This window comes from Myxine glutinosa, chromosome 8 (assembly GCF_964187855.1).
Source record: "Myxine glutinosa chromosome 8, kmMyxGlut1.1, whole genome shotgun sequence".
NCBI classification, from domain to species: domain Eukaryota; kingdom Metazoa; phylum Chordata; class Myxini; order Myxiniformes; family Myxinidae; genus Myxine; species Myxine glutinosa.
The window spans coordinates 90607718-90631397 of NC_136268.1; the positions used below are offsets into that span (position 1 = coordinate 90607718).

The 23680-nt window shown below is 41.6% G+C and overlaps 1 protein-coding gene across 13 annotated transcripts in view; it reads right to left on the reverse strand.

Annotated features, from left to right (window-relative positions):
• The window catches only part of P4HA1 (prolyl 4-hydroxylase subunit alpha 1), a 77117-nt gene that overhangs the window by 40880 nt on the left and 12557 nt on the right, over positions 1-23680 (reverse strand). For 7 of the 13 annotated variants that reach the window (XM_078783489.1, XM_078783490.1, XM_078783487.1 and 4 more), the window contains 6 exons: positions 22995-23164; positions 14640-14760; positions 11573-11669; positions 4490-4641; positions 4181-4318; positions 3833-4072 (listed from right to left, as the gene is read on the reverse strand). In XM_078783489.1, coding sequence (XP_078639615.1) covers positions 3833-4072; positions 4181-4318; positions 4490-4641; positions 11573-11669; positions 14640-14721 — 709 coding nt within the window. In that variant the 5' untranslated portion in view covers positions 14722-14760; positions 22995-23164. Of the gene's footprint in view, positions 1-3832; positions 4073-4180; positions 4319-4489; positions 4642-11572; positions 11670-14639; positions 14761-17933; positions 18014-22994; positions 23165-23680 lie in introns of all 13 variants that reach the window. The other 6 variants (XM_078783491.1, XM_078783497.1, XM_078783492.1 and 3 more) reach the window with 2 other exon arrangements.

Sequence of the window (23680 nt, forward strand, 5' to 3'; positions counted from 1 at the left end):
AAGTAGAGGACGGGGAAGACCGAGAAAGACTTGGCTAAAGATGGTGGAAGAAGAAATGCGGGCAAGGGGGTTAACAAGGAGAGATGCAGAAAATAGGGCAAAATGGAGAAGATTGTCATGGGGACCGCAAGGCTAACCCCCGCTCTTGCAGGAAAATGGCCTTAAAATGCATGTTGTTTGTTGTATAATTTAAATAAACATCAATGCAAATTTCGCATGTGGAAAAAGTAAGTACACCCTTGGCTCTAATAGGTGGTATTGCCCCCTTTGGCAGAAACAACCTCAAGTAGGCGTTTCTTATAACTGTCTACCAGTCTCTGACATCGACTGGGAGAAATTTTTGCCCACTCCTCCATGCAGAATTCTTTCAGCTGTGCGATGTTTGAGGGGTTTCTTGCATGCACAGCTTGTTTCAAATCCACCCACAACATCTTGATGTGATTTAGATCCGGGCTTTGATTTTGCCATTCCTGAACCCTCCATTTCTTTCTTTTCAGCCATTCCTTGGTGGATTTACTGGTATGTTTAGGGTCATAATCATGTTGCAAGGTCCACCTTCGGTTGAGCTTCAACTTTCCGACAGATGGCCTCACATTATCCTCAAGTACCCTCTGGTACAATGAAGAATTCATAGTGGATTCTATGATGGTGAGCTGCCCAGGCCCTGATGCAGCAAAACTGCCCCAAACCATAATATTTCCACCACCATGCTTTACAGTTGGTATCAGGTTCCTGGGGTCAAATGCTCTTTGGTTTTCGCCAAACATGTCTTCTGGTACTGTGGCCAAATAGCTCTACCTTTGACTCATCTGTCCAGAGCACATTGTTCCAGAAGTGCTGGTCTTTGCCGAGGTGTTCATTGGAAAACTTGTCTTGCCCTGATGCTCTTTCTGGACAGCAAAGGTGTCCTCCTGGCACACCTCCCATGTAGATCAAATTTGTGCAGCCTCTTTCTAATGGTAGACTCGTGCACTTTGACATCAACAGTGGCAACAGCTACCTTTCGGTCCTGTGATGACATTCTGGGGTTCTTAGAGACGTCTTTCAGCATCTTGTGGCCTGCTCTCGGGCTGAACTTGCTGGGGCGGCCTGGCCTGAACAAGTTGGCAGTTGTTTGGAATCTTCTCCACTTGTAGATGATCTTCCGGACAGTCGAATGATTGATTTCAAATTGTTTGGAGATCTTTTTAAATCCCTTCCCAGACTCGTAGGCATCTATAACCTTTTTTCTGAAGGCCTCAGAGAGCTCTTTTGATCTATGCATGGCGATGCCGCACACTTCAACAACAAAGAGCAAACCAAACTAAATGTCTGAGGTTTAAATAAGACAGGTTCCTCCAAGATCCTCTCTAACGATGTTCTAATCATTTGCACCTGAGCTGGTGCACCTGATTCTAATTTTAGGTATTTGAAGTAGTGATAAATGTCGGGGTGTATTTACTTTTTCCACATGTGAAATTTGCATTTATGTTTTATTTAAATTATACAATGGACTACAAAATGTAAATGTTTCATGATATTTGTTATATTATATCACCTTTATCTACCAATATTGTTGAAATGAAGATCAAATAGCTGTATGTTGAAATATGTTGAAAGAGTCAAAACTTTACATGGGGTGTACTTACTTTTTCACGTGACTATGTCCCTTTTGGCACCACACCATAGACACTAGCAGAAATCGTGCATTTAAACACCCTAATTAAAAACCTACCGGAAGCCAGGAGATTGAGTGCTGCCGCTGATAACATTGACTTGGTAAGTGCACAGGTCGGGCAGGTCGAAACCACGCCCCGAGGAGCCGTGATTGGGCGGGGTTTGATGGACAGAAAGGACGGGTAAGATGGAACTCGCTGATCGGGTCGGGACAACGACGTGTGGAGATGACGTCAGCACCAGAGCAACAAAAGACTGTGTTCCAGCCATTTTGCTCTCTTACGCGTGGGGAGTCCAGAACGCTCTGACCGACATTTCTCTCTCTTGTGCCTTCTCGTTCTGGAGACCATCGTGAATGGTCGTGATCCTCTTGGGCTTTTTCGTACTGGATGCCACAGCAGTCGATTGTGTGCCGTTATCGTCTCACCGCTTCTGATTTGAACACCATCGTGACTGGCCGTGTTCCGAGATCTTGCTAGTGGTTGTGAAGAGGCAGAGCTGCAGAACGAAGGGCTGCGGTTCCCATGCAGAGTTCACGAGAACGGACACGACCTGCTTGTGTTGCGCACGGGCCGCTGACAATGGCCTGTGCCGCACCGGAGGGCACGCTGAGGCCTGGTTCTGAGGCCAACGAGCGTGCGGTTCCCGCCAAACCCCGGACGATTTCCACAATTGCTGACAAGACCCCCAGCCCATTTGAGTTGAGTCCCCTACATAAATTACACATTTGTTTTCCAGTTATTTTATTCTATTGTCTGTATCCGAGTGTTTGTGGGAGTGTTCCAAATTAGGAATTTAGTCCATCGTGCATTTTCCTTGTTTGCTGGCATTTATTTTCATTAAACCTGTTATTTTTGTACATTTTAAACTTGGGTTGTTTGAGTTGATTTATTGCAGGGTTGAAGACGTCGGGTGGAAGCCGTTCAGTTAAGGCTCCGGTTTCCCCTCTCCCTCTTGCTCCCCCATACGTATTAACTCCGCTGTATTTTTTGAACTGAACGCCTCGGAGTAACAGCTCGTTTGGTCATCCGTGCTACCCTAAGGTGTTCACCAAGGGTAGTCACGCGACAATACAGTCCTAATAATACCTCCTCAAGGGTGTTTTCCTTTTTTGGACAAAAGCCATGTTAACGAGTATAAATAGCTTATCGTGGGGGGCACCCCTAACAGAAGTAAACTAGAACGGCACTCTTATACGTCATGACGTCGACCGATATGCCTCCGCCCACATTATTACATCATTATAATACTTGTACCAAGTTTTAATTTAAATCCCTTCAGCTGTTCACAATTTTACCTGACATGATATTTGACCTCGGGACACCTGAAATCTAATCAATTAATCTTTACATCATAATACATAGCTGTATGAAGTTTGAATGAGATCCCTTTAGCCATTCTCAAGTTATAGACCTATTACAGATTTGACCTTTGACCTCAAAATCTAATAAGTTCATCTTTACATCATTATACATACCTGTACTAAGTTTGAAGTGGATCACTTCAGCCGTTCTCAAGTTATAGACCTATTACAGACTTTGACCTTTGACCCCAAAATCTAATCAGTTCATCTTTACATCATTCTACATAAGTGTACCAAATTCGGTCAGAATCCCATCACTGGTTCACAAGTTATCGCGGTAACAGTATTTTTACCTAACATGACCTCTGATCTTTTCTCTTTGACCGCGTGACCCCAAAATCGAATCAGTTCATCTTTACCTCATTATACATACCTGTGCCAAGTTTGACTAAGATCCCTTTAACCGTTCTCAAGTTATCGTGGTAACGAAAACCTATCATGGGCGGACGGACGGACGGATGGACAGCCGGACGGATACCCTGAAAACATAATGCCTCCGTCGACAAATAAAAATATTATAAACCACAGACACTTATGATTACCTATTTAAACAGTCGCTACTGCTGTTTAACATTAAACTGAAAGGGAGGAAACCATACGTTATTGGGGCCTAAGCCTAGATCGAGTGTAATTCATATAGCCCAGAGAGGATAATAACATGACCCTTCCTGCCTCTCCCATCGGGAGATTGCGTACTAGTTAACCTAACTATATCAAGAAGCCCATTTTTGTAATAGCTTAGTTAAGCTTTCAATTATATAAAGCAAAGGGAGAAAACAGTTGGTAAGGCACAAATGAATAGCAGACCAATACCTAATTCAATGAGGTTCCGTGTCAACGCTAAGGCTCTTGGTATGTCGCCTTGCTTGTACACAGAGTAACTGAGGTAGTCCAAAATGCTGGCCTTGTCTGTGGAACTATGATTGTAGTTATCCAGTAAATGTAGAGCCTCTTCCATCCAAGATACAGTGTGTGTATAGTCCTCTGCAGTGTAGGCATCTTGACCCAGTTCAAAGCAGTCATCCGCTGACATCAGTGTAGGTGTCTCGACACCTGCCACAATCACAAATAAGCAGGGTACTTGCTATAGCAAGTCATATACAACTTTACTGGTGGATAAACAGGCAAAAGCATAAAGTATAGAACATGAAGCTCACAAACCTGGCAGATCTCCTTTTGCCATACTCTTTGTGCTCAGCATGTAAGTATCTTGCAAGCGAAGTAGGGCCTTGGCCGCACCCTTTTGGTCTTCGGTTGTTGGAAACGTTTGCCGCTGGACAGTCAAGTTTGATATGAACCCTGCAAAATGAGCCGTCTCAGACTGGTCAAATAGCATCTACACAAAGGGGCACTCATAATGCTGTAGTGAAAAAAAAAAATGTACAAGCTGCTATCAATTCCATTTATATAGAAAAATTGATCACACCAAAATTTTCATTTCATTTGCAGAATAAAAAAAATAACCAATACCTTCTGATGTGTCCTGTAGGACCATTTGCTCCAGATGTGACCATCCCTGGTTCAACCTTTTCACTAAATGAAAGGCATTGATGGGGTTCCCCAAGTATTCTTCTGGGTTGTTTGTGGCCATTTTGGAAATTTCTTCCGTCATCTGCATCCATCTGCATTCGAGAACAGGCATCCACACAGCTCACCAACCTTAAGCGGTATAGTACTGCTTTGCTCAAATTGCTCTAGTTACACTGCCTATAAATTTATTTCATTCTTGAATTGTCGAGTAGTGGAAATTTGTTCTTTCATATTCCCCATATGTCATATGGTACCTCGTCCCAAACAAGCAGGCAGAAGTTGCTTCCCTCGCTGCCGACTTGGAAAGGAGTAAATGCTGGTCTGACAGATTAAACATGTACTGTAATTCAATACAAGCAACTAACTCTCGAACTATCAAACGTCTTGCCAGAAGGAATGTCAAACAAACTCATCTATCGAATTCCTTGATCAATAATTGAAAGAGGTTCAATCGCTCACACGTCTGGGTATCCCAATCAGCTACAACTTCCCCTGGGCTGGCTCAAAAGCCATATGCTAAATAAATGATGGAATACTACTCTCCCCCTCTGGGCTGGTGCTCACAAGGGCTCAAAAAGCACAGGGCTCAAAAGCCAATCACAGACTCTCCATCACGTCAGGGTCTTCCTTAGCAAAATAAATCTCTCACAGCCAACAAGGTTTTTGTCTATAGCTCAATGGAGTAATGCTTTCCACTATGAGCTGGCACTCCAGCATCATATGTCTCTCTCTTGTATTATGTGAAATCTAAAGCTCTCTTTCCATACATTATTAGAATCTCTTGCGATGAGGTCAAATCACAATAACTGTTGCTCTCACAATACATGTAGGTTGGTCGCCTCTGTTTTTATTACTGTCTCTGCCTCAGCATAGCTATGTCTGCTCTCAGCAATTCCAGTATGCACGCTTCCATTCATAGTTCTTGTAAATAGCCGGTAATGTCTATTGTGCAAAGAAAAAAATTTTAATTTTTTTTTTTACCGTCTATTGTGTAAAAAAATATGAAACCGTCTATTGTGTAAATGGTTATTTTTACCATTTATTGTGTAAATTGTTCCTGCCTATCAATATTTTCGAAACTTCTCTCAAAAGTTGTGCACATCCAATGCTTAATAAATTGCGAATTTCTGTAAAAATAAAACATTCACGACAAAGTCTACGCTTCGCTTGGAAGTGAATCATGGATCGCATTTGACGCAGCAGTGATTTTCAAAAATAGCTTGAAATGCTGAGGCCCTGTTTTCATTGCATATTGCAGCATCATTCTATTTCACACAACTCGATGCTCACATACAGCGTAGAGCAAAAATGGACAATGCAATTAAGGCTACGTGAAATAAATTTATGGGGATGGGAGTGTTTTATCGGAGGGATAAAATATTTGGGGCCAATTGTCCCTTGCACTGATAAATATTCTCACTTTCATATGACCAGTACACCACTCCCTACGGGAGAGGCAAGAAGGGCCACGTTATTATCCTATCTGAGGTATATAGATTTTTTTCTGATTTATTTATTTTTGTATACCAAGTCAAGGCTCGTGTAAGAGCCAACACATAGAACGTATAACAAATGCAGCGGGAGACAAGAGGGGGCGAGACAGGGAAGCACAACAACAGTAAGGAACAGGGACATCAGGAGATCTGTGGAAGGGAGTGAGCTGGGGTGGGGTAGAGGGGGTAAACAATATGGACACTACTTTCAGGAACGAAAACGGAATTTGAAGGGAAAATGGAAAAAAAAACAAGGTCTTACAGGAAAGAAAACGGAATTTTAAGGAGGTGGTTTTGTTGTGGATTAATGGGGATAGAAAAGATCAAGGTGTTGGATGGGGAAAAAGATGAGATGGTAGTGAAGAGCTGTTTTAAAGACCTGGAGGGAAGAGTGGGATTGAAGAGAGTGAGGGAGTTTGTTCCAGAGGTGGGAGAAAAGAGGAATGAAAGAGTGAAGGTGAGCAGAGAGTCTTGATTTTGGCAGTTTCACCAAAAGGGGGTTGCTGGTAGATCTTGTGCGTCCTGCAGAAATACTTGGGGAACAGGGCACTGACAGAGCAGGGGGAGCTAGGCCGGAAAGGAGTCAGTAGAAGACCAGTATCACCAACCTGCCTGCGATGAGAGTGAAAGAGCCTCAGAATCAACTTCATCGCGGGAGATACCAATGGTAAAAAAAGCCTTGGTTTCTAAAGCGTGAAGCCGAGCTAGGTGTGCAGCAGGAGCACCAGCCCAGAGGGGAGAGCAGTATTCCATCAAGCTGTGGATGAAAGCTTTGTATGTGGTGAGGAGCTCAGTGGTGCCAAGGAAGGACTTCGCAGTCGGTGACTGGATTTGGAGGCCAGATTGGACATGTAGTTTTCCCAGGAAAGATCATGGCAGATAGCAAGACCCAAAAGCTTGAGTGACAGAACTTCTTCGAGAGGATTGTTTAAAAAGTAGATGGAAGGGTTTTCCAAACAGTCTTTTCAGAGAGACATAGTGAGAGTGTGAGATTTGTCAGGATTGAAGGACATGTTCCATTTGTTTGACCAGCTTGTGATTTTATCCAGGACTGCCGAGAGTGAAGAGGCTGCTGCCTGCCAATCTGAAGGATGAGAGATGGAGCAGTAGAGGGTAGAGTCCTCAGCAAAAAGAGGATTTTCCAGAGTAAGAGAGATCATTGATGAAGATTTTTAAAAAGCACAGGACCCAGAACACTGCCTTGTGAAACTCCAGCCTGGACAGGAAGAGGAGATGAGAGAATTCCATTGAGAGCCACACGTTGACTACGACAGGAGAGGAAGCCCGTGAGCCATGAGTGGAGATGATCATGGATATCACAAGAGGAGAGTTTCGTGAGACATCTCTCACCACATGTGTACGTAGTGTGTTCAAAAAGTATCCGACCTTTATTTTTCGTGCGTAAAAAAAAAGAAGCTAGGGAGGCGTTGATTGGTGCACGTATGTAGGCGATCCTAATGCGCACGCGTGAATTTTTCCCCACCTGCAGAAGCTGTCATTCGACGGCAGACCGCCGATGAGTGAGGAAATGTAAGTGAGTGCCGTCGGATTTTCGTTTTTGACAAAATGACGGAAAAACTTGAACAACGCTACTGCATCAAATTTTGTGTTTCATCAAACTTGCATCAAAACTGCAACTTGGTTTCTGGGTCGTACCCATAAACCCAGGACTCATCGCCAGTGATCACTGTGTTGAGGAAGCTGGGATCGCTGTTCACAGTCTCCAGCATGTCCTGTGCGATCTCCAAACGGAGTTGCTTCTGCTCAATCGTTAGCAGCTTTGGTACGAACTTCGCTGAGATTCTCCTGAAGCCAAAATACTACTTCATAATGGAATGAACTGTGTTGAATCTTGTGGATCGTTTCCACTTGGGAATCGCCAAGCTTGACACAAAATTTGATGCAGTAGCGTTGTTCAAGTTTTTCCATCATTTTGTCAAAAACGAAAATCCGACGGCGCTCACTTACATGTCCTTACTCATCGGCGGTCTGCCGTCGAATGACAGCTTCTGCAGGTGGGAAAAAATTCACGCGTGCGCATTAGGATCGCCTACATACGTGCACCAATCAACGCCTCCCTAGCTTCTTTTTTTTTTACGCACGAAAAATAAAGGTCGGATACTTTTTGAACACAGTAGTATTTTGTAAACACACATATAATTGACTCACACATGAAGAGAAAGTTGAATGGTGCACACCACTCTGTACCTGCCACTGGAGTGCATCCAATATCACAGCATATAACTTATCATTGAAAATGCAAAAGGGGGAAGGAGGGTGCACACTCCCTTGGACACCCCCTCACCCCCCCTCCTCCCACCACCCCTCTCCAGCCCCCTGGATCCACCTACAGTCACGTGAAAAAGTAAGTAGACCCCATGTAAAGTTTTGACTTTTTCGACATATTTCAACATACAGCTATTTGATCTTCATTTCAACAATATTGACAGATAAAGGTGATATAATATAACAAATATCATGAAACATTTACATTTTGTAGTCCATTGTATAATTTAAATAGACATAAATGCAAATTTCGCATGTGGAAAAGGTAAGTACACTTGGCTCTAATCTAATCGGTATTACCCCCTTTGGCAGAAACAACCTCAAGTAGGTGTTTCTTATAACTGTCTACCAGTCTCTGACATCGACTGGGAGAAATTTTTGCCCACGCCTTCATGCAGAATTCTTTCAGCTGTGCGATGTTTGAGGGGTTTCTTGCATGCACAGCTCGTTTCAAATCCCCCCACAACATCTCGATGGGATTTAGATCCGGGCTTTGACTTGGCCATTCCAGAACCCCCCATTTCTTTCTTTTTAGCCATTCCTTGGTGGATTTACTGGTATGTTTAGGGTCATTGTCATGTTGCAAGGTCCACATTCAGTTGAGCTTCAACTTTCCGACAGATGGCCTCACATTATCCTCAAGCACCCTCTGGTACAATGAAGAATTCATAGTGGATTCTATGACGGTGAGCTGCCCAGGCCCTGATGCAGCAAAGCTGCCCCAAACCATAATATTTCCACCACCATGCTTTACAGCTGGTATCAGGTTCTTGTGGTCAAATGCTGTCTTTGGTTTTCGCCAAACATGTCTTCTGGTACTGTGGCCAAATAGCTCTACCTTTGACTCATCTGTCCAGAGCACATTGTTCCAGAAGCGCTGGTCTTTGCCTAGGTGTTCATTGGCAAACTTTAGTCTTGCCCTGATGTTCTTTCTGGACAGCAAAGGTTTCCTCCTGGCACACCTCCCATGTAAATCAAATTTGTGCAGCCTCTTTCTAATGGTAGACTCGTGCACTTTGACATCAACAGTGGCAATAGCTACCTGTAGGTCCCGTGGTGACATTCTGGGGTTCTTAGAAACTTCTTTCAGCATCTTGCGGTCTGCTCTCGGGCTGAACTTGCTGGGGTGGCCTGGCCTGAACAAGTTGGCAGTTGTTTGGAATCTTCTCCACTTGTAGATGATCTTCCGGAGTCGAATGATTGATTTCAAATTGTTTGGATATCTTTTTAAATCCCTTCCCAGACTCGTAGGCATCTATAACCTTCTTTCTGAAGGCCTCAGTGAGCTCTTTTGATCTCGGCATGGTGGCGCTGCACACTTCAACAACAAAGAGCAAACCAAACTAAATGTCTGAGGTTCAAATAAGACAGGTTCCTCCAAGGTCCTCTCTGATGATGTTCTCATCATTTGCACCTGAGCTGGTGCACCTGATTCTAATTTTAGGTATTTGAAGTAGTGATAAATGTTAGGGTGTACTTACCTTTTCCACATGCGAAATTTGCATTTATGTTTATTTAAATTATACAATGGACTACAAAATGTAAATGTTTCATGATATTTGTTATATGATATCACCTTTATCTGTCAATATTGTTGAAATGAAGATCAAATAGCTGTATGTTGAAATATGTTGAAAAAGTCAAAACTTTACATGGGGTGTACTTACTTTTTCACGAGACTGTATGTTAAGAATATAATGCCTCAAGAGTGTTGGGTTTCCCCACTTTAAATTTTGCATTAAACAGCAATAGCGACGGTTTAAAAAGTTAACCATCGTGTTTTTGTTTTTTTTTAACCCTTTGAGTACGGATGACGTCCAGTGCTGCAACCCGCGAAAAAGTTTTGTATACGGATGTCGTTACTACACGTCATCGACTATACCTATAAATAGATCGTCAGTACGTGGTTGCATTCCCGTAATGCCAAATTAATCCCGTACCAGGTGTATTTTTATCAAAAAAAAAAAAAGTACTCAAAGGGTTAAGGTAAAAGTGTTTTTGGTTTTTAATAATCCTTTACTTTTGGTAGGGGCACCCCCACAAAAAGCTAAAATATGCTATTTATACATGTTAATAAATGACTCTAAGAGGGTTAAAGATGTTTAGTATAGTACAGTTATTTCCTTAGTAGGTATCTCAACATAAGCAAAACAATTAAAAGTGATGTTGGAAATGCGTCACATGTAATAGTTAGACGACATCTACCCATTCATAGGTCTGGTACTAAAATTATCAATTATTTTGACCCCATTTTTACTGTTTTACCCTTTTGAGTCAGTAATTTATGTATTCTTTTATTGTCTGGGTCAGCCTTGACACAAGTATAGGCAGGAAAAGTCACCCCACTGTCACCACGGGGCAATGCCGCCTCAGAAGATTGGGGTGAGAGTTTGTTGCTGAGTTATCCCGACCACCAGGCCGATCGACACCCAATGGTGAGCAAGAGGGGAGGGCATGTAACCTCATCGGTGATGTGTTTGCCCGAGTCAATAAAGAACAGAGGAGGAGAAATCTGGAAATGTCAAACCAAAGGCTGGGTCTGGTCATGAGCCCTGGAGGCAAAGCCACGTCCCACCCAGTCAAAGCCACGCTGCTTCCCCTCAGTCACGGTAAGGGTGTCTCGCTTTGGAGCTGTGGGATCTGTTCAACCAGACACTTAGTCAATCACTTTGTCAATCTCATTTGGTGTGTCTGAAGTCTTAACGCATAGGCTATTTTAGGATTCCCGTTAGTTTGTTGTATCTTGGACACAGACTGGTTAGTTCGGTAAAGGGATGCGTCTTGTTATTTATGATGCTTCTTTTGTTTCCTTGCCAGTGCCAATATTTCTTCTGCATTAAATATACTTGGTCTCGAGGTGAATACTGGATGTGGTGGTTGCTTCATTGGGTGGTTACGGAAGGTCCGTTAAGGGACTAATTGGTATTATATTGATTGATGAATCACTAATATTTTGATAAGATTAAACAACTATCACAAAATATGAGTCACTGGTGTTTAGACATGATATTAACCCTCTGTTAATATGGCGGGGCTTTGGACATGGCTTGTAACATGCAAAGGGGCATTGCGATACCCAGTCACACTAACGGAGGGTTAATGAACTCGGAATTCTGAAACAGTATTTCACCATCTCCTTTGACTCATATTTCGTGATAGTTCTTTATTCTTAACAAATATACAAGGTGAAGGGTCTATATGAATGCAAGGAAAAGAAGACAAAGCCCTATCATATGCAGCATACCGTTTTATTTGTTCCAGCTTGTTTTGCTCTGCAATGAGGTAGTCCTTTAGCGAGTGGAGGAGATCCTGTTCAATGAACACCTTCTCAGCCATATGCCCTGATTCAAAAAAGGACAATCTTATTCTTTATAAATGGTCATTTATAAGCATACTTTGATCTGGTGAATAGTGACAGGACCAATAGGCAAATATGGACCATTAAAAAAAAAAGGATAGCAACAACCAAAATGACAAGGATATTTCATGTAGAGAAAACCAAAAAAAGAAAGACAGGTAGGGGGAGGTGAGTCAGCAGAAAGAGAAGAGGATTTGGTCGTAAATAAAATGTAGATGGTCCCCAAAGCAGGTCATATATGCAAATCAATGTCTCTCATGTGAGAATGGCATTCCTTTATTCATGTACATCGGTCTCATTAAAATTCAATGATGGTTCAGGAAAACAATTAATAGTTGGAAGCAGGATTGAAAAAAAAAGAAAAATATTAGGCAATAAGAGGGAAAATTGGAAAGGGGGAAGCAAAGGCATTTCCACAAGAATTATTTTTCGTTTGGGAGTGGGATTTATATTACGAGGGCCGGTCAATAAGTAACCTTAAAATGTGTAGTTGTAGACGACACGTTATATCTATGGGTAAATCATGTTTTGCCTGTTTTAGATCTGGCAACATTGAGCGTATGATGTCAGTAGAGCAGTTCCAAGATGGCGGCTCCCTGAGAAGCATGCACCAGGGAGAAAAAGATATTTAAAGGTTTTCCTTAAATCACTCTTTCATTCCTCTTTTTTCCCACCTCTAGAACAAACTCCCACACTCTCTTCAATCCCACTCCACCCTCCAGGTCTTCAAAACAGCTGTTCACCACCATATCTCATCTTCCCCCATCCAAAACCTTGATCTTTTCTCCCCCCCACTAAAACACCCCAAATCCACCTCTTTCAATCTTCGACTTCATTCCTGAAATTCCTCGTATTGTTAATTTACTTTATACCGTGTACCCCTAATCCCCTTCCACAGATCTACCGACGTCCCTGTTTTCCCCTCTCTCCTCCTCTTGTCTCCCGCTCCCTGTATTGTATGTTTTATGCATCTTTGCATGTTTTCATGTGTAATGTGTTAGCTCTTACATGAGCCTCGATTCTGTATACAAAAAAAAAAAAAAAATCCAGGATGGCCGCCATATCACATGACTGATGACGTCATAGATTCATAGTTTATAAAAAATATTTTCCCATATCAGTAGTTGATCATACGTGTGACATTTTGCATTGATCCGTTGAGATGCTCCACAAAAGATTATTATATTTTTTCCTTGAATTCAAGATGGCGGCCAAACCACATAACTGATGACATCATAGTTTGCAATTATTTTCCCCCATCAGAATTTAAACATGCGTTTCAAGTTTCGTATCGATCGGATAAGTGGTTTCGGAGAAGTGGCTTTTTAGAGTTGTATTTTTAAATCCAATATGGCCGCCAAACCACATGACTGATGACGTTTTTTCTCAAAATTTTATCCCCATGGCAAGGCAATAGTATTTGCAAAATTTTGCATTGATCGATTCAGCGGTTCTGGAGAAGAAAATTAAATGATGCACTAAGTTACATTGGTTTCTATAATGAGTTAAAGTTTTGTAGAGCTAGCTGTAACGGTTTTCTCAGAATAGTCTCCACAAAATGTGTGAGAATAATAATAATCCATACAAGAACAATAGGCTTCCAGTGGTAACCTCACTGGAAGCCTAAATAAGAGCAGTTTTATTGTTTTGTGCCTTCTGGATACGAGAACAAAGCAGGTACACTTTGTGCCCCGTCCCACTCTCAAAACAGGATGACACGACCTAATTAATGAACCACGTGACCAACAGCGAATAATCAGCACAAGCCAATTTATGCTCATATATGTTGTCTCGATGATAAAATCTGTACTTTGTGTACATTCATGCAAAGAAGACAAATCAATTCTATATTTTTCAGATAAACCTAAGTATGCCAACTCTGTGCTGGTCACAGCAATACAACCAAAGCAGGTAGTCTTCACAGTTTTCTGAGGCATCCCTGCTTAGGAGTATCAAGACAACTAAATTAAAGCTCATAAGAGAAAAAGGGCAGGGTCATACTGTGGCCTGCAGTCTTCACTTCAATTCAATTCAATTCGTTTTTATTAGAATAAAGAAGAAAATGTACATGACTGTATTCCAAGGACTAATAATGTCAAGTTTACAATATAAATAATTTCACATAGTAACAAATACATCATACAACACAAGACATTTTAAAGGCAATTTTCCCTGCGAGAGCGGGGTTAGCCTTGCGGTCCCCATGACAATCTTCTCCATTTTGCCCTATTTTCTGCATCTCTCCTTGTTAACCCCCTTGCCCGCATTTCTTCTTCCACCACCTTTAGCCAAGTCTTTCTCGATCTTCCCCATCCTCTACTTCCTTCTACATTCATTTACATCACTCTTCTCAACCAGTCACTTTCATCCTTCCTCAACACATGACCAAACCATCTCAACCTGTTCCTCTTCACAACATCAATCACAGGCTCTATTCCCATCATCTTTCGCAATTCATCATTTGTCTTCCTCTCTCTCAACGATACTCCGCACATCCATCGAACCATACACATTTCCACCCTCTCCAGTTACAAATACATTATACAGACAGAAAAAGAAAACAATATCTATTTGCATTGGTGAATCAATCAACACACAAAAAATTTTTTTTTAGCAGCAGGATCCAACATGGAAATTTCAAATCAACTTTGCAGAGCTCTCACACAGTGCAACCTGAGGCGCCAGTCTTGCGTGCTGCTCTCACACCCTCACTTTTTGATTCAAACTATTCTCATTTCAGGGTGGCTAGAATGAAACTCCTGAAAGGCAACGCCATCCTGACCATAATTACGAAACCTTCTAAGCTGGAGAACCTCAAGGAAAGACAAAGAAGATTCTGGGGATTTTCAAAAGAAAACGGTATGTCCTTTGTACACATGATACTTTTATAAATTGTCAATGGTGTTCACACAAATACAACAAAATCATTGCAATATTTGACCTTCTAACATACCTATTGAGGTGAACACTTCAGCAGCACAGTATGATAACAGGCATGCTACACAAAGAAGGCGCAGCAGCCTAGGAGCAGCCATCACGTGATCTTGAATCGGTTGTGATCTAAAGAGCAAATGCTACACAAACAGTAAGGGAGGGACATGGGGGTTAAAACGACAACATATGGTAATCAAAACAAAAACCTTACAGACAGCTTTAACATTAGTATACTTTTTTCCTTCCTTTGAAACACAAAATAATCGAGTCCAGTGACTTCAGAAAGTATTCACACCCCTAGCTTTTTCACATTCTGTTGTGTTAAAGCCTGAATTTAAAATGCATTAAATTTTAAAAAATTGTCACCGATACACAAAATACACCATAATGACAAAGTGAAAACATGTTTTCAGAAATTTTTACAAATTCATTGAAAATGACACAGAAATATCTAATTTACACAAGTATTCAGCCCCCTTAGTCAACACTTCATAGAAGCTCCTTTGGCAGAGATTACAGCTTTGAGTCTTCTTGGGTATGTCTGAGTAGCAAGCTTTGCACATCTGGAGTTGGGGAGTTTCTCCCATCCTTCCTTGTAGATTTGCTCAAGCTCTGTCAAGTTGAATGGGGAGCGTCGGTGAACAGCAATCTTCAAGTCTTTCCACAGATTCTCAATGGGATTAAAGTCTGGGCTTTGGCTGGGCCACTCAAGCACTTTCAGTTTCTTTGTTCTGAAGCCATTCCAGTGTTGCTTTGGCTGTATACTCGGGGTCATTGCACTGTTGGGTTGGAACGTAAATGATTGCCACAGTCTAACGTCTTTTGCACTCTGAAGCAGGTGCTCCTCAAAGATTTGCCTGTATTTGGCTCCATTCCTTGTTCTCCCTATCCTTACAAGTTTCCCAGTCCATACCGATGAAAATCATCCCCACTGCATGCTTCACGGTAGGGATGGTGTTAGATGGGTGATGAGCTGTGCTCTGTTTCCGCCAGACGTAGTTCTACGCATTCAGGGCAAAGAGTTCAATTTTCATCTCATCAATCCACAGAATATTTTGCATCATGCTCTCAGAATCTTTGATGTGCCTTTTTGCGAACTCCCATGATGTTGTCATGTGCCTTTTTCTCAGGAGTGGATTCCATCTGACCACACTCCCATGAAGCTTAAATTTATAAAGTGCTGCAGAGACTTGCGGTGTTCACACAAATACAACAAAAAAATGCAAACGTTTGGCCTACTGCTACTGCATATCTATTGACCAATATTTTAGGCCAGATCCTATGCTCCACAGCCTAGACTGTTTAAGTTATCTCTTTCAGTTTCCTTTTGGCTTTAGTGTGAGATTTTTGTGCGATGACTCATTGCACACTAAAACTTGAAAAATGGTCATCATCTATCTATATATATATATATAAAAGAAAGTTTTTGTTTGTTTGTTTGTCTGCACGTGCTAATCTCCTGAATGGTGAAAGATAGGAGGAAACCTCTGAAATAAAAAATGTCGGGACGTGCCCCGGGAAAGTTATAGGCTAGGTGGTGAGGCCGGTCGAGGCCGCCTCGGCCAGGCTGGGCCCATTTCGCAATTAAAAGCTGAGCTGAATTATAGTAGTCAATCTTCTACGGCCGCGAGTAAAAGCTGAATTATAGTAGTAAATTCATTCAAAAAGAACCCGGGCAACGCCGGGTGCATTCGGCTAGTTGGCTATAATTTTAGAATGTGTAAAAGAAATTAAAATCTCCATGAACGAATAAAAGTTTGGGGCTACTCAATATTAACAACTGTTTTCCTTCCGGCAGGTTCAGCCATCTCAGCCAAGAAACTCTATAGTTCTGTCAGTGGTGAATGGGTTCTTGGTCACCTCCCTGACCAAGGTCCTTCTTGCACGGTTGCTCAGTTTATTCGGACGGCCAGCTCTTGGAAGAGTCTGGGTAGTTCCATATTCTTTCCATTTCCTAATGATGAAGCTCACTGTGCTCTTGGGAACTTTCAGCACTCCAGAAATTGTTTTACACCCTTCCCCAGATCTATTCTTCCTCACAATTCTATCTCAGAGTTATACAGATGGTTCCTTGGACTACATGGTAGAGTTTCTGCTCTGACATGTACTGTCAATTGTGGGACATTATACAGAAAGGTGTGTTTCTTTCTAAATCATGTCGAGTCAGTTGACCTGGCCACAGGTGGACTCCAATCAAGTTGTAGAGACATCTCAAGGATGATCAAAGGAAATTGGATGCACCTGAGCTCAATTGAGTGTCATAGCAAAGAGGCTGAATACTTATTGACTCGAGACATTTCAGCATTTCATTTTTAATTGATTTGTAAAAATTTCTAAACAAAAAATTTCACTTGGGCATTATGGGTTATTATGTGCAGATCAGTGAGAAAAATAAAATCTCATTTTAATCGATTTTAAATTCAGGCAGTAACACAACAGAATGTGAAACAAGTACAGATATATTCAAAGTACATCGCCCCCATGCCAAATAAATAAATATCCTCCAGCGCGGCATTGCCGGGGCACCGCCGTGCAGCTCATAGAGACTGTATTTGGGAGGGATAGGTGTACAGTAATTGATTGATTAATTGCATAATTAACATGAATCAATAATGATCCTAAAATATTTTCTTAATCAATTTTTATTTTATTTTTTGTATAAAAGATCGAGGCTCGTGAAAGAGCGAACATTAATCACACAAAAAGTCAAACCGACACATAAAACACAAAATAAGGGAAGCAGTAGACAAGATGGGGAGAGAGGGGGAAGGACACAAACACAACATTTGAGAGCAGGGACATTGAGAGAAATGTGGGAGGGAGAGGGCTTGGGGGGAAGTGGGAGAGGTATAAAACATATGAACACTGCAAGGACTTCCAGGGAAGAAGTTGGAATTTCCAAAAAAAAAAAAAAAAAAAAATGGCTAATAGCATATATAAACAACCAGTGCTTCACCCAAAACTGTAACTTTTTGAAAATTAATTCAATAGGTCATTATTCGAAAAAATTAAATAATTAATTGATAAATCAATGAATCAAAAATATGCTTTATAGCCATTAATTAGCTTCATAGCCAATTTAAAAAAATCAATTAGCAAAAATATGCTAATTATAATTAATCGATTAATCAATCAATCAAAAATATCCTTTATAGGCAAATCACTTGGTCATTGTCGTGTCAAAATATCAGCTTCCGAGCTCAAAAGGTGCCTGAGGTAATGCCCACAAGTGAAAGGAAATAAATAAGTACTAAATTAATCGATAATAATTAAGTAACTAATCAATTAAATGATGAATCAAAAAACAAAATACCGTTTTTGCCAAAGTACTTGCTCACTATTGTGCCGAAATTTCAGCTTCCAAGATCAAAGGATGGCTGAGATATCTATCGCCTGGACAACAAGAAAACAAACAAGAAAACAAGTACTTATTATATCAAGTATAGATAATACATTCAAAGTACACCGCCCCCATGCCAAATAAATAAATATCCTCCAGCACGGCATTGCCGGGACGCCTCAAGCGCCCGGCGATACCGCCGTGCAGCTCATGGAGACTGTATTGGGAGGGAGAGCTGTACAATAAAATGTAATTGATCGATTAATTGCATAATTAAAATCAATAAATAATGATCGTAAAATATTTTCTTAATCAATTGGTTAATTGCATACCTAAACCACCAGTGCATCATCCAAAGCTGTAGCTTTTTGAAAATTAATTAAATAAGTCATTAATCGGAAAAAATTAAACAATTAATTGATAAATCAAGGAATCAAAAATATGCTTTATCGCCACATCATTTGGTCACTGTAGTTTCCAAATATCAGCTTCCTAGCTCAAAAGGTGCCTGAGATATTGCCCAGATGATAAAGAAAATAAATAAATGATTAATAATGAAAATAAATAAATATTAATCATAAAATATTTAAATAATTAATCAATTGGCTAATAGATTACCTAAACCACCACCGTTTCATCAGCATTTGTAACTGAATTTTTTTTTAATCAACTCATTAATCGAATAATTAAATAATTAATCGATTAATTGATTAATCAATAAATCAAAAATAGCCTTTCCAGCCAAATCACTGGGTCATTGTCATGTCGAAATATCAGCTTCCTAACTCAAAAGGTGCCTGAGATATTGCCCAGATGAGAAAGGAAATAAATAAGTACTTAATTAATCGATAATAATTAAATAATTAATCAATTAATTGATTAATCAAAAAAAAAAATACTGTTTTTGCCAAGGCACTTGCTCACTATAGTGCCGAAATTTCAGATTCCAAGATCAAAGGATGGCTGAGATATCGCCCGGACAAACAAACAAGAAAACAAACAAGTACAGATACATTCAAAGTACACTACCCTCATGCCAAATAATTAAATATCCTCCAGCCTGGCTCATCGAGACTGTATTGGGTAGGATAGGTATACAATAATTGATTGGTTAATTGCAAAATTAAAATCAATAAATGATGAACATAAAATATTTTCTGAATCAATTGGCTAATAGCATACCTAAACCACTAGAGCTTCATCTGAAGCTGTAACTTTTTGAAAATTAATGAAATAAGTCATTAATCATTAATCATCATTCATCGTCATTTATAGTCTTCAGTTGTCATACCCTTCCTCCCGTCCATGGTACACGGAATCTTGTGGTGAGGCTGTTGCCCAGAAACAACTTGCTTTCGTTTCCTGGAAAGCAAATCCAATGGAAGGAAATCTCATTTCCTTTCACAAAGCCCGAAACAAGGGCGTGTCCACCCTCAGGAGAGCCAGGAAACAATATCTCTCCGTTCTCAAGACCGAACTCTCTTATCTGTCTCCCTCTTCCAAATCCTGGTGGCATCTGGTCAAATCCGTTTCTGGTGTTTGTTCCCCCTCCATCCCCTCCCTCATCTCAAATGGCTACACGGCTGACTCCGCACGTGAAAAAGCTGAATGCCTCAACTCTGTGTTTGCCTAGCTAAATCTTGTGTCCCAAACCCATCCCTCTCTGTACCCACCGTACCCAGTCGTACCCAGCTGCTCCTGGACTCTGTGTCCTTTCCTCCTGACAAGGTGGAAAAGTTTCTGTCAACCCTCGACTCTGATTCTGCAGCTGGACCTGACGGCATCAGCCCACGAGTCCTAAAATCCTGTTCTTCCGCTCTTTCACTCCCTCTCTCTGTTCTCTTCACCCTCTCTTTTGCTCAAGGTCATCTGCCATCTGCTTGGAAATCAGCCAACATCACCACTTTGCACAAAAAAGGTGCAAAAACAGATCCTAGCAACTACAGACCAATCAGCCTTCTCCCAATTATCAGCAAAGTCATGGAATCCATCATTGCTTCAGATATGAAATCTTTCCTCTTCTCCATTGGCTTGATCTCTGACCATCAATTTGGTTTCAGACCTGGTCACTCTACTCTGGACATGCTGCTTCTGCTTTCTCAACAATGGATGGAGGTCCTCAATGCCAAACAGGAAATTAGAGCCGTCTCCCTTGACATATCACGTGCCTTCGATACGGTCTGGCACCCCGCTCTGCTCACCAAACTCTCCTCCTTTGGTATCCATGGAAATCTCCACGCATGGCTGGCGGACTTCCTCTCTAGTCGTAGTCAACGTGTGGCCCTGAATGGGTTTCTCTCATCTCCTCTTCCTGTTCAGGCTGGAGTTCCCCAAGGCAGTGTTCTGGGCCCTGTGCTTTTTCTGGTCTTCATCAATGATTTCTCTGACTCTCTTGAAAATCCTCTCTATCTCTTTGCTGATGACTCTACTCTCTGTCACTCCATTCCTCATCCCTCAGATCGGCAGTCTGCAGCCTCCTCACTCTCTGCAGACCTGGACAAAATCACAGACTGGGCAAACAAGTGGAACATGTCTTTCAATCCTGACAAATCTCACACTCTTACGATGTCTCTCCGAAAAGACCGACTGGACAACCCTCCCATCCACTTTCTGAATAATCCTCTCCAAGAAGTTCTGTCACTCAAGCTTTTGGGTCTCACTATCTGCCATGATCTTTCCTGGGAAAACCACATTTCAAATCTGGCCTCCAAAGCCAGTCGCCGACTGGGCATCCTCCGTCGTGCGAAGTCCTTCCTTGGCACACCTGAGCTCCTCACCACATACAAGGCTTTCATCCGCAGCTCAATGGAATACTGCTCTCCCCTCTGGACTGGTGCTCCTGCCTCACACCGAGCTCGTCTTCACGCTGTTGAAACCAAAGCGTTCAGAATCATTGGAATCTCCCGCGATGAAGCTAACTCCAAGGGCCTTTCACTCACTCACCGCAGGCAGGTTGGTGTTCTTTCTGTCCTCTACCGACTCCTCTCTGGCCTTGCCCCCCCCCCCCCCCAGCTCTCTCTGGGCTCTGTCCCCCAAATATTCCTACAGGTCGCACAAGATCTGCCTGCAACCTTCTTATGGTTAAACTGCCAAAATCAAGACTCTCTGCTCACCTTCACTCCTTCATTCCTCTTTTCTCCCGCCTCTGGAACAAACTCCCTCACTCTCTTCAATCCCACTCCACCCTCCAGGTCTTTAAAAAAGCTGTTCACCACCATCTCTCATCTTCCCCCATCCAAAACCTTGATCTTTTCTACCCCCGCTAATTTCACCCCAAATCCACTTTTTTCAAATACCAACTTCTGTCCTGGAAGAAGTCCTTGGTGTCCTTGTGTTTTATACTTCTCCCACCCCCTCCCCCCCCCTTCCCACGCCTCCTCCCACCCCCCCCCTTCCCACGCCTCCTCCCCCCCAAGCCCTCTCCCTCCCACACTTCTCCCTGCTCTCAAATGTTGTGTTTGTGTGCTTCCCCTTATCTCCCCATCTTGTCTTCCGCTCCCTCTTTTTATATATTTTGTTTGTCTGGTTGATTTGTTTGTGAAATAAATGTTAGCTCTTTCACGAGCCTCGATTCAGTATACAAAAAAAAAAAAAAAAAAAATTTGATTAATCAATAAATAATTAATCGATGAATTGATTAATCAATTCATCAAAAATATCCTTTATAGCCACATCATTTGGTCACTGTCATGTCCAAATATTAGCTTCCCAGCTCAAAAGGTGCCTGAGATATTGCCCAGATGAGAAAGAAAATAAATCAATGATTAATAATGAAAATAAATAAAAAATAATCATAAAAAATTAAATAAACAATCAATTGGCTAATAGAATACATAAACCACCACCGTTTCATCCGAATCTGTAACTTTAAAAAAATTAATTAACTTAGTCATTAATCAAATAATTAAACAATTAATCGATTAATTGATTAATCAATAAATCAAAAATATCCTTTACAGCCTAATCACTTGGTCATTGGCATGTCCAAATATCAGCTTCTTAGCTCAAAAGGTGCGTGAGATAATGCCCAGAAGAGAAAGGAAATATATAAGTACTTAATTAATCGATAATAATTAAGTAATGAATGAATGAATGATTGTTTTTGTTAAGGCCATTTTCCCCGCTAGAGTGGGGGTTAGCCTTGCGGGCCCCATGACAATCATGGTTCCCTGCTTGAGGCAATGTTTTTGTGGCCGGATGCCCTTCCTGACACCAACCATTGGTCGCCTCTTACGATGCGCAGGGATACGGTGTACCTATTCTAAATCGGGGTACACAACGTGATCATTCATCCCAGCAAGCTGGTACTCAATTTGCCGACCTCGGAAGGATGACAGGCTGAGTCAACCCCCCCTGGCGTTAATTCAGCGATCGACCGGGATTCGAACCCAGGATCCTCGGATCCCAAGCCGGCACCCTAACCGCTAAGCCAACACCAGGCTCGAGTAAGTAAGTATAAGTAACTCATCAATAAATTGATTAATCAAAAAACAAAAAATACCGTTTTTGATAAAGTACTTGCTCACTATTGTGCCCACATTTCAGCTTCCTCGCTCAAATGGTGGCTGAGATATCGCCCGGGACAAACAAACAAACAAGAAAACAAACAAACGAACAAACAAAACCAGAGTGAAAACTGAGTACGTCATTGCCAGGGCCCCTTCGGTGCCCGGAAATGACATCATGCAGCACCTGGAGATGGCATAGGAAAGGAGCGGTGTACAAAAGTCAAGTGGCGTGAATACTTTCTGAAGGCAACGTACTTCAGACACCTTGACATGTTTGATCATGCCGTAAATGGCTACATTTAGACACAACACTATCCTTTGGGTGAAAATACGTTAACTTGAAGCCAGGTGCGTTTATAACTCCAGGAGGCCATGCATACTGCACTTTAGAAGTTAGCACATTGATGTTTAAAGTTATAATTAGCATGAGGCAAAGAAATGAACACAAACAATACAATTACTAATAGGCAGATGTATGAAAGCACTGGCTGGCAGGATAGCTAAGAGTTACGTGTACCATACTCGCCTCTGAGCTGTCGACACTGGGTTTGAATCTCAGCGTAGCTGTAAACTGTCACTGTGGTGTTTTGCAGGCAGGAGGATTCATGAACGTGTGTGTTGTCCCTCGGATAGACGTTAAAATGGGAATTCCGTCTTCCAGCATTACTTGGTGAACGTTAACGACCTCACAATGCCCTTCACAAAAAAAATAGGCAAGTTATAGATGGCCCTCCCAAGAAATTACAAATTCCTGCCTGGACCGTGAGTAGCAAGTGGTCTGGTCTTCTTTGGGGCTACTTCACACCGGGTTACACTCCGTGCAACGTTTGTGTGTGATTGCTTTTTGGCCAATATATTTTGGACCAGGTGGTTCGCATGTCAAATGTGAACGGCCTTCTTTGGTTACAAATAGCAACCACCCCATCCCACCTCCTCCCTCACCACCAATATGAGAACTGTACAATTCCAGCTGGAGTCAAAAACTTCCGATGAACTTCAAAACATTTACATCACAAGTTTGCATTTTTCTTAGAAAAGATGCAATTTATTATTTAAACATATTATTCTTCGTGATTACAAACTCTATAAATGGTCAATGGTTGTTTGGATAAAATGTAATACTTCAGTGGACATAAATTGTTTGGATGCACTGAGCCAAAACGAATTATGCAAAAGAAACGGATTCAAGAGTTGTCTGCTGGATGGCTTCTG